The sequence below is a fragment of the Mustelus asterias genome, chromosome 9 (genome assembly GCF_964213995.1).
Source record: "Mustelus asterias chromosome 9, sMusAst1.hap1.1, whole genome shotgun sequence".
Lineage (NCBI taxonomy): Eukaryota > Metazoa > Chordata > Chondrichthyes > Carcharhiniformes > Triakidae > Mustelus > Mustelus asterias.
This window is the reverse complement of record NC_135809.1, coordinates 73,442,332-73,458,191: the sequence shown is the minus strand read 5'-3', so window position 1 is coordinate 73,458,191 and position 15,860 is coordinate 73,442,332. Positions and strand designations below refer to the sequence as shown.

Here is a 15,860-nt window from a genome sequence, read left to right as displayed (position 1 = left end):
AATTGTTGCTTTAACAATCAGCTTCAAAATGATTTTCCATAGTTGCAACCAACTGGAAAATAACCACTTGTATTATGTTCAATATGCCAGTCAGAATTTTCCATTTCCAACATCTATGAAAAAACACCTTTTGCACAAAACATAGCTTAGCTCAACATTTGTTACCAAAATGTTTTAACCAGTCCAAAGTTGAGTCAATACAGACTAGGTTATATATAGACAGTCCCAAGGATAGAGTAGGGAAAACTCCTGGCTCGCCACACCTACCCCAGGTGGGATCTTTGCTCTGGGAAGGTGAGTGGGGATGGAATCACGCCTACCACCCCTGGACATAGATGGAAGGCAGCCACAGGAGTTGTAGAGTGCCAGGGTGGGCAGGTTAAAAGGTCCGTCTCAATTCTCCGGGACTTTGTCCCAGTTGTTTTGTTAAATATTAGGACTTACAGACCTCATACCACACTCTCCCGCCTCCACCCCATGCCTATATCTATCAACTCATGTTAATCCATGCCTTCCAACCTGCTCATAGCCACTACAGCCCTTACACAAACTAGTGTCAACTTATGCCTCTCCCACCCTTTCCCCATGAACCTGCCATGCCAACTCACCTAGTATCCACCAAGAACTGAACCCAGGAACCAGGTTGATGTAAAACAAAATAAAGTTCTAAATATCTATTACCGACTTCACTATATCATTCATGAAAGTTGATTCAAGACTTCAATTCTATTTCTATTCATAACTCCACATAAGTATGATACAGCCCCTCACTTGGATACTGACAGGTTGCACAAGGCAGTCAAGCATTAACAATACAGTGAAGATATCAGAAGTGTTATATCAACAAACAGCCATTGAAGAGTTTTTTCAACTCAGACACAGACAGGCAGTTTCTGTTTTCAATTTTTAAAGGACTGGCCAATTAAATAACTTACTTTTACAGACCTTACCCACACTTCAAGAGCAAAATTCATAACTGTTACTGCAGGATCAGGCCCTTGTTCCATTAAAAAAAAAATGGGGCACTGAGTTCAAATGGCCCAGCTGAGTCACATCCCACTGCCTTTCCTTTCCAGTGAAAATAGGATGTCGGATCTTGGTTCTGCCTGCCATTTTTAATGTTTCCATTTTTAACAGCTCCCAGAGTATTCAGAGCTCTGAAAATCTCAGCCTGAAGGCTGGGGAACATACACAATAGGGGGAGGGGCAGAGTTGGGTGCTCAGGGTTTGGGGGTGGTTCCGGTGGAGGGAGTGGAGGGGCTTGCCCAGCACCCACCAGTAGCCTTGTGGGTTTACTTGACAATACAAACTCCCTCCTCTAAGGCTAATTTCAGCTCCCCCGCACACCCACAACTTTGAGTCCACTGTCCACTCCCTCCTGCACTGGGCAAGCTCAGTCTTGGTCAAGGATGGGGAGCTTATAAATATCTAAGTCAACATACACCCACCTTCCTAATATCTGTAAATAAATATTTTCTTAAAAGTGTTATTAAAACATTCTTTACTGCAGCACTTCACACCATAATGCTGAGGGGAGGGAGTCATGAATATGAATTAATCCGAAAAGGAATCCTTTCTTCACAACACTAAGACTCACAGATCTTCACTTTGCTGAAATCTCAGATTACTACAAGAGCAGTCACTCATCCTTGAAATTAATGGTCACATTTACTCAGTAGCCACAGGCATCTACATGTTCCGCAATTGTAGTTACTTTCCTCAACATTCCTCACAGTCCCACAATGTGAAGCCAGTTTCCTGGAGCTGCATAGACAGAACAATTTCTTTCTTGACCACAACACAAAACCCGTTCAGTCTGAGTCTGTCCACAGTCAGGTCTCTGACCTTCTTCTGATGCTATTGATAATGTGAAAGCCCATGTCGCCTTTGTATTTTTACTAACTGGCTCATCTTGTGTAGGTGCAAGGGCTGAGGTCTGAAATTCTTGAACTGAAAAGATTAACCAGCCACTTTTAATTAACCTAGTCTTTTAAGGCTATTTTTAAAAAATCCACTTGTACATGTCGGGATAAAGTGCTCATCACATTCTTCTCAGGGTCATTCCTGAAGCCTCACGCCCATTAACGAAACAGGAGAAGGTAGCCTTCACTCTGCCTGACTGTCAGCCCCAAAGACTGACAGTCTGAACACAATCATAGAATCAGTGCAGTGGCCTAGGGGTTAATACCTAACCCAGTAAAGGTTAAACTTAACATTTAAAACCAAAAGCTGCAGACAGCAAAGAGAAGGCAAAACCGCACCGACCTCCTCAGAAGACAAACACGGGACACAGTGGACAGAGTACCCTTCGTTGTCCAGTACTTCCCCGGAGCGGAGAAGCTACGGCATCTCCTCCGGAGCCTTCAACATGTCATTGATGAAGACGAACATCTCGCCAAGGCCATCCCCACACCCCCACTTCTTGCCTTCAAACAACCACACAACCTCAAACAGACCATTGTCCGCAGCAAACTACCCAGCCTTCAGGAGAACAGTGACCATGACACCACACAACCCTGCCACAGCAACCTCTGCAAGACGTGCCGGATCATCAACACAGATGCCATCATCTCACGTGAGAACACCATCCACCAGGTACACGGTACATACTCTTGCAATTCGGCCAACGTTGTCTACCTGATACGCTGCAAGAAAGGATGTCCCGAGGCATGGTACATTGGGGAAACTATGCAGACGCTGCGACAACGGATGAATGAACACCGCTCGACAATCACCAGGCAAGACTGTTCTCTTCCTGTTGGGGAGCACTTCAGCGGTCACGTGCATTCGGCCTCTGATATTCGGGTAAGCGTTCTCCAAGACGGCCTTCGCGACACACGACAGCGCAGAGTCGCTGAGCAGAAACTGATAGCCAAGTTCCGCACACACGAGGACGGCCTCAACCGGGATATTGGGTTCATGTCACACTATTTGTAACTCCCACAGTTGCGTGGACCTGCAGAGTTTCACTGGCTGTCTTGTCTGGAGACAATACACATCTTTTTAGCCTGTCTTGATGCTCTCTCCACTCACATTGTTTTGTTTCTTAAAGACTTGATTAGTTGTAAGTATTCGCATTCCAACCATTATTCATGTAAATTGAGTCTGTGTCTTTATAAGCTCTGTTTGTGAACAGAATTCTCACTCACCTGAAGAAGGGGCTTAGAGCTCCGAAAGCTTGTGTGGCTTTTGCTACCAAATAAACCTGTTGGACTTTAACCTGGTGTTGTTAAACTTCTTCCTGTATTCATAACAGGATCCCAGTCGGATGAAGACCATGAACAATTCCTGGACTAAGACAGCCCCACTTCAGTTTGCATTTCTATATCACCGTTACCATCCCAAGGCCTTGATCAGAAACAGAAGTGGGAGTAGACCACAGAGCCTATACAATTCCAGTTTGGCTGATCTTGGGTTTTGACTCCACTTTCCAGCTGTGAAGATAGTAGTGCGACTGACATAAATGTTTATATATATATTTTTCTTATTATGATGATCACTGTTGCCCAGTGGATCTTTTATGACGACATCAGTAATTAACACTGCCTCATTGCATAAATGCACTTCACAAGAGCATCATAAAGTAAGATACTGATAGTATATCCTACCTGTGTCCTACAATAGGTTCTGCTGTTCCTCCAAGAGTAGCATAATCCATTCCATAGAAATTCAGTCCCAAAAGAATCTTACTTCTCCAATTTGCATCTGGGTCCAATGTCTGAACACAAGCTCGTATCCAGGCGATAGGGGAATTGGGGCCAGGTCTGAAAAACAAGGAATGTTTCAGTTCATGACACAGGGCCGCTACAGACAATCTTCAAATCTAACTGAACATTTCTGAACCACAAATGTTCAACTCAAAAGGCCATTTTGAACTTACCAGGAAAAAAAAACCTCAAACCTATAGTTAAAAACAGTTCAAAAAATTAAAACTAGCTCTTCATGTTTACCATCAAGGCAAGGGTCATTAACACTAATAAATGGAACACTTTTTATTTTACACACCCAGTGTCAGCATCAAGCAATCCAAGGTCAGGTAGAGTATAGTACAGAAACAGGCCCACCCAGTCAGATACCGTACTGGAGAGAGGCAGAGTAAAGTTCCCTTCACAGTGTTAAATCACTCAGCAGTCAGGTACAACTAGGTCAGATCATGTGTCGAATCCTCAAAAATTCTCCATCAACATTTTGCAATTTCAGACACCATCTTCTTTCCCATTTCCTCCAACTACTGCTGCTTTCAGAGTCTCAGTACCAATTAAATGCTGGTTTATAAGATTGATGTGGGCTGGATTTGCCCGTTCCAAAATAGACTGACACTCACCCAAGCCAAATCTGATGCTTCCAGATTTCCATTCTAAATGGGGTTGATTCCATCGGAACGCAGTTCCAAATGGGGTCGGCGCCATCAGAATCCCGCTCCCAACGGGATCAATGTCGTCGAAACCACTGGAATGCCACACCCAACGGGATTGGCACCGTTGGAATACCACTCCCAACGAGATTGGCGCCATTGAAACATCGCTCCCACCAGATCAGTGCCATCGGAACACCATTCCCAGTGGGATCAGCACCATTGGAATACCATTCCAAACAGGATCGACCCCATTGGAATCCTGTTCCAAGCAGACTGTTTGCTGAGGAAGGACTGAGTGTTACAGTACATCATTCATTGGACGCCCACAATTATTGCCATGAGGCTGGCTCCAAAGTTGGTAGAGCATCAGAACATGTTATACAAAATAAATCTGTTGTCAGTTTGAATCTACACGTGCATACCACACCTTTCTCTTTTTGTGTAAAACCCACAACTCGTAACATAGTTAGAACATTATAGGAAGGATTGGTGTAAAGTAAAGAAAGTTATCCTTTCTTTAGAATAAGACTGGTTGGATCAACTGTCTTTTTTAATATTGCTGCTCTATTCACATGGATTGCAGAAAAAATTCCCAGAGATTCTCTGTAAATTGGCTTGCGGTTTTCTCCTTTTTTCTCGGGTGCATGTGGGGCACTCATGGTGTGTGTGCGTGCATATGTGTAAAAATTGTACTGGAATGGGAAGTGAGGGGCTTGACGGACCATCTGGTTTGTTCCAGTCTTCTTTGGTATCTTTAATAGTTTTAGGATTGACATGTTTAACAATTTCTAATTCCTATTGCAGGTTGTACACTGCTTCTTGCCACTCGAATCCTACGGGCCAATCTTACCGATGTGAATTCGAATAGTCATACGTCATGAGGCTGAATCCATCCACGACCTGGGCCAGCTGGTCAAAATCCTGTTTCCCAAACATTCCTGGCTGGCTGCTCCTTCAAACAAGGACATAAATATCAATCTTAAAAAACACAATGGTGCTTAGACACAACACCTGGGACAGAGGGTTAGGTCATGAGGTAATTCACACAGCAATCACATCCATGGAATTTTAAACAGCCGCTCGAAGCTGCAAGCTGTTCAAAGGTGGATCGTTGCACCCAAAGGTTCTGGGCAGAAATAATTAGCATTACGCAGCAAAGTTTGCAGAAATATCCCACCTCCTCTCTCCCTCAGACAGCTCACACTATTCCCCCCTCCTTCTTCCTCTCTCACTCAGACCACTCACACTGGATACCCTCCCTCCCTCCGACAGCTCACACTGTTTACCCCTCCCTCCCCTCACCCTCAGACAGTTCTCACTGTATAGCTCTCCCTCCCCTCACCCTCCGACAGCTCACACTGTTTACCCCTCCCTCCCCTCACCCTCCGACAGCTCACACTGTATAGCCCTCCCTCCTCCACCTCAGATTTCCCTTAACTCCATCATTGAACTGAATAAAAGTGCAGTTTTTATTTTCTCAAGATGCTAAGTCTTCCTATGATAGATCATTCCACCGAATGTGATATTGTTGGACCGTTCCTAGGTTCATTTGACAGAACTGAAAGAGCTTTTCAAATCCAAGGAGGGGAGCCCAGCCTCTGCTTTAACTTTTCTGCATGTTGCTGCAGTCGTTATCAGTCTCCAGCTCACACTGGCTGAGTAACAGACCATCAATCTGCCTGGAAATCTACTCTCTAATTCACACGTGCCTGCAGCGCACCAACACCTCCTCTTTTTCAATCAATCGCTGCCGCTTTTCATTCTCACTTTCTAATCCCATCCACTTCAACTCATATCTCAAATTCCATTTTTCACACCTGTCATTCCACCTTGAATTCAAATCCAATTGACCTTGCTATGTAGTTATTACTTACCTGATGAAAACGCTGTTACCACCGGCACACAATCAATACGTCATTTTAGTTTACGTACCAATGTTGAAAAACAGATTAAAACTTTTCCTTTTGTTAGTGCTTTAAGGCTTTGATTAATCCCCAACAGCACTGTGGGTGTACCTTCAACACAGAGATTGCAGCAGTTCAAGAAAGCAGCTCACCACCACCTTCTAAAGGGCAATTAATGCTGAATAAGCCAGTGATGCCCACATCCCATGAACGAGTAAATAAAAACAAATTTCTACGTTGATCCGAACAATTCTTAATTCCCGGGATTTGAGTTTAATTTATATTTGTGTTAAAACAGGTAAAACTTGGTTCTAGTTTCATTTAGAGTTTATTTTGTGAGCTGGATGCCAGGAAGTCTGAAGGCCTTGGGGACGATACTCCCAGCCTGTTGTGCTGCTCTCGCGGTGCAGCACCGGGAGACAGAAGTGGAGGCCACGTAGTGAGCGTCCCGCTGGGCACCACAGCCTCTGCGTATCCCCGGCCATCGGATTTCCAGTGTTGTCAGATCCATAACAGAAACTGGCGTAGAGCTGATTAAAATATTTAAATCAGCATTTGAATATCATTAGTGGGCCCGGGACTGAAGTCCCTGGGCCCGCTAGCCTCTCACGTGACGCCCCACCACCACCAAGAGTGTTTCACTCCAGCGGGGTTTACAACAGCTCCCCACTAACGGACCAGGGGGGGTCAGGGCTGGCCCAGACACATCTGGGAGGTCAGCAATCGGGGTTGGGGTGTCACACAGCCAGCGATGTGAGGTCGGCCAGCGATTGAGCTGGCCAGCAATCGGGAGGCCAGCAGTGCAGGGCTGCTACACATGCGGCAATCTTCGCTATGACAGGTTGGCGCATGTGCAATGGCCCACTCAGTGCTATGCTGCCGGCCTCTCCAGTAGGAATAGACCCCACCCCCAGCTTTTCATCGTGATTCACGCTAGCGCACTGTGATGCACAGAGTGTGGGAGATTCATTTTGAAAATCCCACTGAAAAAAGCAGCAGGATTTACTCCAGTTTTTACACAAATTCGGCAGCTTGAATTTTTTTTGGGAGAATTCCACCCCGTTTGAATCCATGCCTTTTAATGAGGTTTTACAACCCACAAAGTGAAGATGTGGGTTACAAAGGTTTAGTGAGTTTAGGAAACAACAATAGTAGAATAAACTGTGCTGATCCCTAGCCATAGGGGCCCAGGGATACACAGAGACAATGGAAGACAGAAGGGCATTTCAGTTAGTGTGTGTATGCCAGATAGTAAAGGCAGGAGTTCTAAGCTCTCTAGTAGAAAATCCTGTAAGACTATTGGGGAACTGAGTCTTGCAGAGGTTGCTGTGGCAGGGTTGTGTGGTATCGTGGTCACTGTTCTCCTGAAGGCTGGGTAGTTTTCTGCGGACAATAGTCTGTTTGAGGTTGTGCGGTTGTTTGAAGGCAAGAAGTGGGGGTGTGGGGATGGCCTTGGCGAGATGTTCGTCTTCATCAATGACATGTTGAAGGTTCCGGAGAAGATGTCATAGCTTCTCCGCTCCGGGGAAGTACTGGACGACGAAGGGTACTGTATCCGCCGTGTCCCATGTTTGTCTTCTGAGGAGGTCGGTGCGGTTTTTCGCTGTGGCGCGTCGGAACTGTCAATCGATGAGTTGAGCGCCATATCCTGTTCTTATGAGGGCATCTTTCAGCGTCTGGAGGTGTCTGTTGCGATTCTCCTCATCTGAGCAGATTGTGTGTATACAGAGGACTTGTCCGTAGGGGATGGCTTCTTTAACGTGTTTAGGGTGGAAGCTGGAGAAGTGGAGCATCGTGAGGTTATCCGTGGGCTTGCGGTACAGTGAAATGCTGAGGTGACTGTCCTTGATGGAGATGCGCGTGTCCAAGAATGCAACCAATTCCGGAGAGTAGTCCATGGTGAGTCTGATGGTGGGATGGAACTTTTGTTGATGTCATCATATAGTTGTTTCAGTGATTGTTCACCATGAGTCCAAAGGAAGAAAATGTCATCGATGTATTTAGCGTATAGCATCGGTTGAAGGTCCTGTGTGGTGAAGAGGTCTTGTTCGAACCTGTGCATGAGTATGTTGGCATATTGAGGTGCGAATTTGGTCCCCATGGCTGTTCCGTGTGTCTGGATGAAGAACTGGTTGTTGAAGGTGAAGACATTGTGATCCAGGATGATGCGGATGAGTTGTAAAATTGCATCTGGAGACTGGCAGTTGTCAGCGTTGAGTACTGAGGCAGTTGCAGCAATGCCATCGTCGTGGGGGATGCTGGTGTAGAGTGCTGAGACATCCATTGTGACAAGGAGTGCTCCTGGTTCAACTGCTCCATGTGTGCTGAGTTTCTGTAGGAAGTCCGTAGTGTCGCGACAAAATCTGGGGGTTCTTTGTACAATGGGCATCAGGATGCCCTCGACATAGCCGGAGAGGTTCTCGCACAGGGTCCCATTGCCCGATACGATGGGACGGCCGGGTGTGTTTGCCTTGTGTATCTTCGGGAGGCAGTAGAGATCTCCAATGCGGGGAGTACGTGGGATGAGAGCACGGAGGGTGCTCTGAAGGTCCGGATCAAAGGTCTTGATCAGTCTGTTGAGTTGACGGGTGTGTGTTCTTTGGTCGGATCTGCGGGTAACTGTTTGTAGTGTTCCTCGTTGTTCAGTTGTCAGTACACCTCTTTGCAGTAATACGTTCTGTTCAGTATGACGATGGCCCCTCCTTTGTCTGCTGGTTTGATGACAATGTTGCGGTTGGTCTTGAGAGCGCGGATGGCGTTGCGTTGTGATTGGGTGATATTCGGGACTGTCTTGTGAGTGCGGCTGATGAATCTGGTGTTGACACACCTCCTGACGGCTTGGGCATACATGTCAAGTCGAGGGCAGCAGCCTTCCGGAGGAGTCCAATTCGACCTTTCCTCTTCGGTTGCTGCACCGCGGATCTCTCTGTCAGCTGTTCCGGTTCATTGGCTGTCTCATTGTGTTCGCTGTTGGCCTCTTGGGGTTTGTGGAAGAACTCCCGCAGCCTCATTCGCCTGATGAATTCCTCTGTATCAGCTGCAAGACTGATGGGGTCTATTTTGGTGGTGGGGCAGAAATTGAGCCCTGGGCTGAGAACTTCGATTTCATCTGGTTGAAGTGTGTAGTCCGACAAGTTGACAATGGACTTCCCTGCAGTGGTACTGTTTTCTACTGTGGTACCGGGGGAGGCTTGGTTGCTGCTGGTGGTGATGCCGAGTTTCTCAAGTTTCCTGTTCTTGGTGTGCATGTAGATGGCGTAGTTCCTTTGTCTCATCTGCTTGGCAGAGTTTCGCAGCTGGTCTGCGTCCTGAGCGCAAGTTGAGAATATGGATTCTATCTTGGTTTCCAGGTTGCGGCGTTTGCTGTAGAGCTGGTGTATGAGGTGGTTGACAAGTGTGAGAAAGGTGCGACGGCAAAGTCTCTCAGCGTAGTCTGTGTTATAGGTTGACCTGAGTGGGTTCGTGATCTGTAGTCCTTTTGGTATCTTGTCTTCTTTCTTGCATCTTTGTAGAAACTTGGTGTCTGTGTCAATATGCGCGATCTTCTTGGAGAAGTGGGGAAGTGCCAGGGAACTGGAGGATGGCTAATGTGGTTCCACTTTTCAAGAAGGGTGGCAGGGATGAAGCAGGAAATTATAGACCTGTGAGACTCACGTCAGTGGTAAGGAAACTATTGAAGAAAATTCTGAAGGAGAGAATTAATCCCCACTTGGAAAGGCATTGGTTAATTAGGGATAGTTGGCATGGCTTTGTCAGAGGGAGTTCATGCCTAACAAATTTGATCGAATTTTTTGAAAATGTGATCGATGAGCGAAGTGCAGTTGGTGTAGTTTATGTGGATTTTAGAAAAGTCTTTGACAAGGTCCCACATGGGAGGCTAATTGAGAAAGTTGAAGCACATGGAATTCAGGGAAACTTGGTGAGATGGATCCCAAACTGGCTTAGTATAGGACTCCAAGGGAGGTGGTAGAGGCCTATTTGAGTGATTGGAGGCTGGTGAACATGGCGTACTACAAGGTTCAGTGCTGGATCCCTTATTGTTTATAATATACATAAATGATATAGATGATAATGTGAGGGGAATGAAAAGCAAACCTGCAGATATCACCAAGATTGGTAGGGTGGTTGATAGTGAAGAAGAAAATATAGATGAGTTGGTCAGATGGGCAGAGCAGTGACAGATGGTATTTAACGCTGCTAAGTGAGAGATGGTGCACTTTGTAACAAGACAAGTGAGTATTTAATGAATGACTGGACACTGGAAAGTTTAGAGGAACAGATGGATCTTGGGGTACTTATTCAGATTTCTGTGAGGCGGCAGAGCAGATGAATAGGGCAGTTAAGAAGGTATATGGGACTCTTACTTTCAGTCGTGGCACAGAGTACAAGAGCAAGGAGGTTATGTTGGAGCTGTACAGAACATTGGTTAGGCCACAGCTGGAGTACTGTGTGCCGTTCTGGTCATCTCACTATAGGAAGGATGTGATTGCACTAGAGGGGTTACAGGGGAGCTTCACCAGGATGCCTGGGATGGAGCATGAGAGCTACCAGGAGAGACTGGATAGGCTTGGATTGTTTTCTCTAGAGCAAAGGCCGAGGGGGGACATGATTGAGGTGTATAAGATTGAGGGGGGATGGACAGTTGTATAGGAAGTAGCTGTTCCCCTTGATTAAGGGATGCATCACTAGGGGGCATAGTTTAAGGATATGGGGCAGGAGATTCAAAAGGGATTTGAAAAAACATTTTTCACCGCACTCAGAGGTTGAGTATCTGGAATGCATTGCCTGGGAAGGTAGTGGAGACTGCAAACATTACAATCTTTAACAAGTGTCTGGATGAGCCCTTGAAACATCATAATATAATATTCAAGGATATGGCACAAGTGCTGGAAAATTGGATGAGTGCAACTTGAATGGTAGTTATTGTCAGTGCGGACTTGATGTCTGACTCTATGGGCCTGATTTTCCCAAAGCTTCACGCCTGTTTTTGGGCACGAAATCGCGGTAAAGTTGGGCGTCGGGCCTATACCGGGATCTGCACCCGATTCTGAGCAGATCGCGGCTTTACCGACACACGATTCGGGCGCGGGTCCGGCCTGCACCTGAATCGGGCGGACCGACGATTTAAATGCATCTGCATGCATTTAAATCGACTTAATGAACGGCGCGCCCAACTCTACCACCAAATCCCACTTTACCGTCTTCTGGCCCGATCCGCGTCCGCGCTGTTACCGACCTGCAAAATAAAAGTCTGAAGTCTGCAGCCTCCGAAGAGCGGGGTCAGAGACTGCAACGGCTCTCTGACTCAGGTCATCCTCTGGTCGGGGCGGGATGGGGGGGTGGGAGGGGAGGGGGTGGGACGTCTCATCCCCTGGGGGGGGGGGGGTGACGTATCATCCCCTGGGGGGGCGGGGGGAGAGGAGAGGGGGTGTGACCGATCATCCCCTGGGTGGGAGGAGAGGGGGTGTGACGTCTCATCCTCTGGTCGGGGGGCTCCGCTGCTTGTCTGCGGACGATCCCTCCTGGCACCATCACTGGGACACTACCAGCCACAGATTACTCTTCCCTGCAGGTGCGAGAGAGCAGGAGAAATGGCTGTGGCTGGTAGTGTACCAGTGATGGTGCCAGGAGGGATCGGCCGCAGACAGGCAGCGGAACCCCCCCCGACCAGAGGATGATACGTCACACCCCCTCTCCTCCCCCCGCCCCCCCCCCCCGGGGATGATATGTCACCCCCCCCCCCCCCACCCCCCCAGGGGATGATCGGTCACACCCCCTCCCTCCCCGACCAGAGGATGACTGTCAGAGAGCCTCTCTCTCCGCTTTGTGCTTTTTTTTCCGTGCCCGGACGCGGTCAGACTTTTTTCGAACAGCGCATGCGCAGTTCAGAGCTCCGATCGGTCCACCAGCGCTAAGCCCCGCACACAGCGTGGATCGGGCCGGAGCCGGCAAAACGAGTATGGACGCGCTGCAAAGAGGATTCCAGGCGCGGATCTATCTGACGCCCAGATCCGGCACTTCGACTCAAAATGGTAAAATTCCCCCCTATGACTCTATAATTAAGAATGGTGGGCAGGCGGTCAGGCCTGGGGGGCCAAAAGGAGGCCCTCCTGCAATGACATTTTGACAGTCCCATCGTCTGAGGTGCAAGCTGCAGAGCTGTATAAGAGAGCAAGAGAGAAGGGTAAAAAATGGGTGTCTCACATTGTAAATAAGTGTCCTTGGAAAGTCAAAAAATGTTCAAATCTAGAAAAGACCACAGCTGCCAGGCTGTTACCTCCACTGAATGGCAGGGGCCTGGCAGCCATGGTGGGTGAGAGTGGTGTCCCTACTGAGATGAAGCACAACTTCCTTCCCTCTGTGCCATCCAGAGGGAAGGAAGTTGTGTCTATCCCCAGCTCGTATTTCTGGTAGAAAATTCCAGTCAGCTTCTGCTAAGTGGTCTTAATAGGCTTTTTATTTAGCCTCATAGGCTAACTGATGCTTCTGGGCAGATAGCTGTCACCCACCACCTACTCCTCCTGTGCCGTGCTGTACTGGCTAGGGTTATGCACGAAGGCCCTGTCTTCTCAATCTTACCTCTCACCTGAGATGCGATGGTCTGCAGATTAAATCTCCACCAGTGGGACTATGACGATTTTACCTACTCCTCTGGCAACACAAATGCCCTCAATGAAGGAACAAGCTGGCAACCCGAACTGCAAGCCACTCCCAGATAACAAATTTCAGGCTTGCGAACCTCCACTTCTGCTTTGAATGAGAATCGAAAATCATGCCTATTAGGTCTGACAACCGAAGGTGAGGTCCAGTATTTACTGTTCTCCTACACCTGTAGTTCTTGACTCTTGGTATCACAGAATCCCTACAGTGGAGAAGGTGGCCATTCGGCCCTTTGAACCTGCGCCGACAACAATCCTACTCAGGCCCTACCCCCATAACCACAAGTATTCACCCTGCTAATCCCCCTAACACTAAGGGGCAACTTAGCATGGTCAATCAACCTAGCCTGCACAACTCTGGACTGGGGGAGGAAACCTGAGCAGCCGGAGGAAACCCCTGCAGATATGGGGAGAAAATGCAGACTCCACACAGACAGTCATCCAAGGTCAGAATTGAACCCAGGTCCCTGGCGCTGTGAGGCAGCAGTACTAATCACTGTGCCATGTTCTCTTTTACTGCTGCTTCACAGAAAGACAGGCAGCGTGACTAAAACTTACAGCTGGGAGAATGTTGGTTTTTGCCTGATTTCTGAACTAGTAAAGGTCCTGAAACTGAACAGCACATTAGACAAGTTCAAAGAGTTGGTGCAACAATTCTCTCTCTTATTCTTGTCTGTGTTGAGTAAATCATATTTAATGATTTTCTCTTTGCCATGTTCTATTGGCTATCACACATGAGGCAAATCAGATTCACATCAACATGCCTGTGATACACAGTGGGAACCGCAACAAAAGATAACAGGCTACAACTATATGGAGTGCTATGAGAAAATGGGATTATTCTCCTTGGTAATTTCAGGTAATAGGGAAAACAACTAGATGGGAATTGATATGCTCTGGGATTCACTGGCTGAAAGATACAGATTCAATATCAAGTTTCAAAAAGTAATAGGATAAATATTTGAGGCAGAAAAATGGAGAATGTGGAAATGAGCAGAGGGGTGGAATATTTGGATAGCTGCTACAAAGTGGCAGCACGATTAGGATGTGTGAAATGGCCTCTTTTTGTTCTGTACGTTTCAGGAGGTTAACAACACGTGGGGGTCATTGCACCAGAGAGCTATACACAATAAGTGCTCATTTGAAACAAAGCAGCAACCTGGAACTGGGGTCCACAAAGTGAAGAGTAAGAAGCATGCAACAAACAATCAAACTTCCAAAAACTTGGCGCAAATGTACTGTCCAGCAAACTCAAAGCTCCAACTAGAAAAATGCAAACAACATAGAGATCTGGAGCCATTACAGGAGGCGTAATGAACATCTGCGGGGGGACCAAAAAAAGCTAACAGACAGATAAACTGCAATAAACACAACTCAATTCACCACAACTAGATAAAATGCAGTTAATCATGCAAAATAAAACTGGATAACCCAGCCTTGATCGAATCTCTACACACACACACATGCGCAATCCTAATTGAACAGTGTTAAATCAGGACCCCTCCCTAACCTGGTGGAACCAAGGCCAACTGTAAAACGTCTACCATTACTTCAGCTGTGACCAGACAAATGGGGAATAATGGAGAACTCAAAGTTCTGACTTTCATTTCTGTAAGTCAATGTAATATCTTTACCCACAAAGCCATGGCAGGAGATCTCACTCCTGAAACATTGTGCACTTCTACTTACCTGCACTAGATTCAGGACATCTGTAATCTCTCTTGTAGTACTGACTGCACACTCTCTTAACAACACATCTTCACTTACACTCTCACCAAAAACTGTACATATTACTATGACTTTCTGTGGACTTGCTTACAGCTCCCTAACTGTGACGCTAATGTGCCATTAAGATTTTTTTTTAAATCAGGTTCTCTGCAGTTTGTAAGCAGGCCTTTTGGTTTCATTGAGGCATTGGCTGTCTGCTTAGAAATTCTCTCATTGCTGCTTCAATGGTTTAAATGGGTTTTGTTTATTTTTACTCTGGGTTTCATGCAGTGTCTGGGATCTTACGACCTTTTGAATTGTTAGGGGGAAGATTGATTGGCAAATCAAAGTCAGGTGGTTCCTCCCAGAAGAATCCAAAGGTTCACTTTCAGTTTTGGTTCAGAGTCAGAAGATGCCCTGGTTGTCAATTTGCAGGCAGATTTTCTCTCTGTCTCTCCCTGGTATTATAGATTCTGCTGGCTAGCTGGAATCAGGCCTCCTTGCCTTCCTGGAGTGAAAACTCTACTGTTGGTGGTTTGCTAGTTAGTACCTAGAGCCTCTCTCCCTGGTGTTTTGGGAAGCTATTCAGACTTCAAGTTTGTCTGTGTGTATATCAAAAGGGCTGCTGGAAGTTACAAGGCTGGGAAGTCAGAGTTTCAATTCTCCAACCAAAGAACTAAGGTCCAACATCAAGTATTTTCTGTGCTAAACCTGTGGCCAGGGTTTTGTTTAAGGAGATTTGTTTGGTTAGAACATTTCATATATTTGTCAAGGGTTAAACAATATTATGGTTGTTCTTTTTTCCTAGTTTGTAATTGGTAAAAGTTATTGCTAAATGTTAACTGTGTTCTTAAATAAACTTTATTTGATAAAAGCTCCCTAGTGGGTCAGTTGAATCATACCTGAAGTGAAACATCTCATGCCCACCCTAGCCAAATTCAAATTGCAAAACTTATGATCCAGGCGGACTTCATAAAACACTTTGGAGTTTCTGACATGTATTATAACACTAATCCTGTTCCCAACACACCATAGAAACAAAGATGCATATGTTTAAACTGACCTCAGTCTTCAACTAGTTTAGTCACATCGTGCTGGATTGCTGTTTGTCTGAAGTCCTAGTGCATCGCAATACAAACTGGACAGAGATTCCCCTCACTGTGCAGCTGGCTCAGGCTGGGGAAGAACTGTATATCTTTGTGGGCATTAGGACTTAACAACAAAAGATGAAGA

General features: G+C 46.5%; 1 protein-coding gene across 1 annotated transcript in view; it reads right to left on the bottom strand.

The window, feature by feature from the left end:
• Positions 1 to 15,860, bottom strand: part of chid1 (chitinase domain containing 1) — a 94,023-nt gene that overhangs the window by 28,849 nt on the left and 49,314 nt on the right. Inside the window, exons 8-9 of the mRNA XM_078221365.1 lie at positions 5,208 to 5,309; positions 3,609 to 3,764 (exon numbers count right to left, since the gene is read on the bottom strand). Of these exons, the coding sequence (XP_078077491.1) occupies positions 3,609 to 3,764; positions 5,208 to 5,309 (258 nt within the window). The remainder of the gene's footprint in view (positions 1 to 3,608; positions 3,765 to 5,207; positions 5,310 to 15,860) is intronic.